This window comes from Montipora foliosa, chromosome 8 (assembly GCF_036669935.1).
Source record: "Montipora foliosa isolate CH-2021 chromosome 8, ASM3666993v2, whole genome shotgun sequence".
Classification (NCBI taxonomy): Eukaryota; Metazoa; Cnidaria; class Anthozoa; order Scleractinia; family Acroporidae; genus Montipora; species Montipora foliosa.
This window is the reverse complement of record NC_090876.1, coordinates 5,982,472-5,984,971: the sequence shown is the minus strand read 5'-3', so window position 1 is coordinate 5,984,971 and position 2,500 is coordinate 5,982,472. Positions and strand designations below refer to the sequence as shown.

Sequence of the window (2,500 nt, the reverse complement as noted above, 5' to 3'; positions counted from 1 at the left end):
CCTGCTTCAGGGACTGTTTCCGTTTCTCTTCGTTTGTCAGTCAAGTATTTCATTTTTCCAGCGGGACCTCGACAAATGGGTAGAAATTTACAAAACCCTTTCGCTCGGTGCTCAAGGGTTTCTCGATTCGGCACATCCATTTTTTCCACTTGTCTTTTCCTCCCAAGAAAGACTTTGCATATTGATGGACGATGGGATTTTTTCTCAGCGCAATTGATGCCTCTTCTTAATTCTGCAATTTTTTCCCTTCGGCCAACTCGTGGAAGTTCATTACAGTCCCCCAAATTGTGTGGACATTTTAGCTGTGATTTCTCTGGAACGGAATCAGCTGTTGCCTGGGCGTTCAATCCATAAGGAAACACTTGAAAAGAACATTACATTACAGCAAATATCTGAGTTAGCCCTAACGGGGAGACTTTTAATGATGAAATTTTTCTTAAATCATGCCCAAATGCAAACAACCTTCTGAAAATTAGGGTGCGTTCTGTTGATCGTATTTCGGAATAGGAATACATGGAATACAAGTTACACCTGCTAAAATACTATTTTAAACATATCTTTAGTATTATACTTGTTGCTTCAAAAACGCCAGATATACCGTTTTAAATCATCACATCACGTTCTCGGAATATTAGGGTCAATCGAACGCACTCCTAGTTTACTTCCATATGAAAAGGAGAATTATTATTTACTATGACAAATTTTTTGCGTCGCAGAGAAAAGAATGCTTGGGTACAATAAACTCCGAAATAGCTTCAGTTGCTTTTGAATGCACATTTGAAGCTTTATCTCGTAGAATTGGTAAACAAACGGAAAGCAAAACAATAGCTTATGGGGTTACCTTCAAAAGAAACTGCGGCCCTTTGGTTTAGAGATTGAAGCAACTGAGTGTTTGTGTTGGCCAAAATCGGGAAATTTTACAGAAGCAAAGAAACTTGATTTCGAGTACTGAACACTTCAGAACACAGAAAACTGTACGTTTGATGGCATTACAACATGTTCGGCACAATTTGGGCTAAAATAACAAAGCTGGGATTATCCAATATGGGTATCTTTTGTTGTGTTATTAATTATCTGTCATGTTATTAGTCAATTTTAATGCCTTCCCCTACTTACTACTGGCGTAAAATAAGGAAACATTTTATGTCTAATGGTAATTTAGTTATGCAGTATATATAGTCCATTACTTCATGTTTACAAGCTCTTTCTGTCATGTATTTATTTCTCGTAACGAGGGGGTCCAGATCCTATAAGCCTCGTGGTTTCTTCTGGGCTCCCTTGCCATGTGTCAACTGACCTCTTTTATGTTGTACCATGTAATATATGTAATGTGGCTAAATAAACTGAACTGAACTATCGTGGAGCGATCAATGCGGTGAATATGATAACATAACAGTAATGGCTGATTTAGCCTGTTAGCAGTCCCTTCTGAGTCAGTCGAACCGCTCGCTTTAATAGTCACCCAAGCGAGCCGAGGGGAGAATGGAGATAGAGCTACATCTCGCTCTGCCCCCATTCTCCCCTCGGCTCCCTTGCGTGACTAAAGATGGCGGTTAGCAGTCTACAATGGAATATACCTGAGTGGAGAAGCCCAAGTAGTGTGCACGTGAGAAACAGCGTGGTACTGAAACAGCAGGAGCTTGTCATATTGATTGTGCTTTCCTATTAAAGGAACACAGTGACTTAAAAATGTAATTTCAATACCGATCAAGATTGAATAAACCTGATGTGAAAAAATTGGAGGAAAAGAAATAACGCCGGAAAAACGAATGAAGGCGAGGAAGAAGATGACGCCATATTAGTAAAACGAACACTTTAAATAAGTGGACAAGCAAGCTATTTTAATTAAACCATTTCGCTGCTTGGAGGACGTACTCGATACGTCCTGCGGAGGGTGTAAAATTTAGGTTGCAGGTTGCAAATTAAGGTTGCAAGTCATAACCGTAAAACCACAAACCTTTACAAGAATTCTAACCAAGGCCGTAGCTAGGGGTGGGGCATGGGGGGCTTTTACCACCCCCCCCCCCCCCCCGAAATTTTTTTTTTCTAAAGTATTGAGCAGAAAACCTGAAATTTGCTGAAATTACCGTGTTAGTTTGAAACTTTTCACAACCGATCGCTTGTCGTTATGAGACAGGGGAGAAGGGGGTAGTAATATTCGAATACAATACGTCATTTCCACTTCTTTTGTTACTCACGTATTTGGTATAAATGCCCTGGAATGAGTAGGGATTGGTATACAAGGTAGTCTCCCCAGACCTTTCTCGGGTGCAATGATAAGTGTTGTGTCGCCATTTAAGCATCTGAAGGAATGCTCCTTATTCAGCGTGGGACGGATTACATACCGGAACCTGAGGTGATTTACCAAATGAAACAAAACCGACGGACGAGAACGAAACTGGCTTCGTTTTAACTGGGTTTCCCGAGTAAGTATTTATATCGTCGATTCTAAGCCATAATTAACTTTGACGTACGAAAACTTTTAGTAGAAAATCCAATT

General features: G+C 40.2%; 1 protein-coding gene across 4 annotated transcripts in view; it reads right to left on the bottom strand.

The window, feature by feature from the left end:
* The window catches only part of LOC138013030 (uncharacterized), a 24,093-nt gene that overhangs the window by 2,990 nt on the left and 18,603 nt on the right, over nucleotides 1-2,500 (bottom strand). Inside the window, exons 1-2 of one of the 4 annotated variants that reach the window (XM_068859990.1) lie at nucleotides 1,578-1,674; nucleotides 1-361 (exon numbers count right to left, since the gene is read on the bottom strand). The exon at nucleotides 1-361 is cut by the window's left edge and continues 88 nt beyond it. The exons of the other annotated variants lie outside the window; for them this stretch is intronic. Coding sequence (XP_068716091.1) covers nucleotides 1-361; nucleotides 1,578-1,647 — 431 coding nt within the window. The 5' untranslated portion in view covers nucleotides 1,648-1,674. Of the gene's footprint in view, nucleotides 362-1,577; nucleotides 1,675-2,500 lie in introns of those variants that run through there. 4 annotated transcript variants of the gene reach the window in all.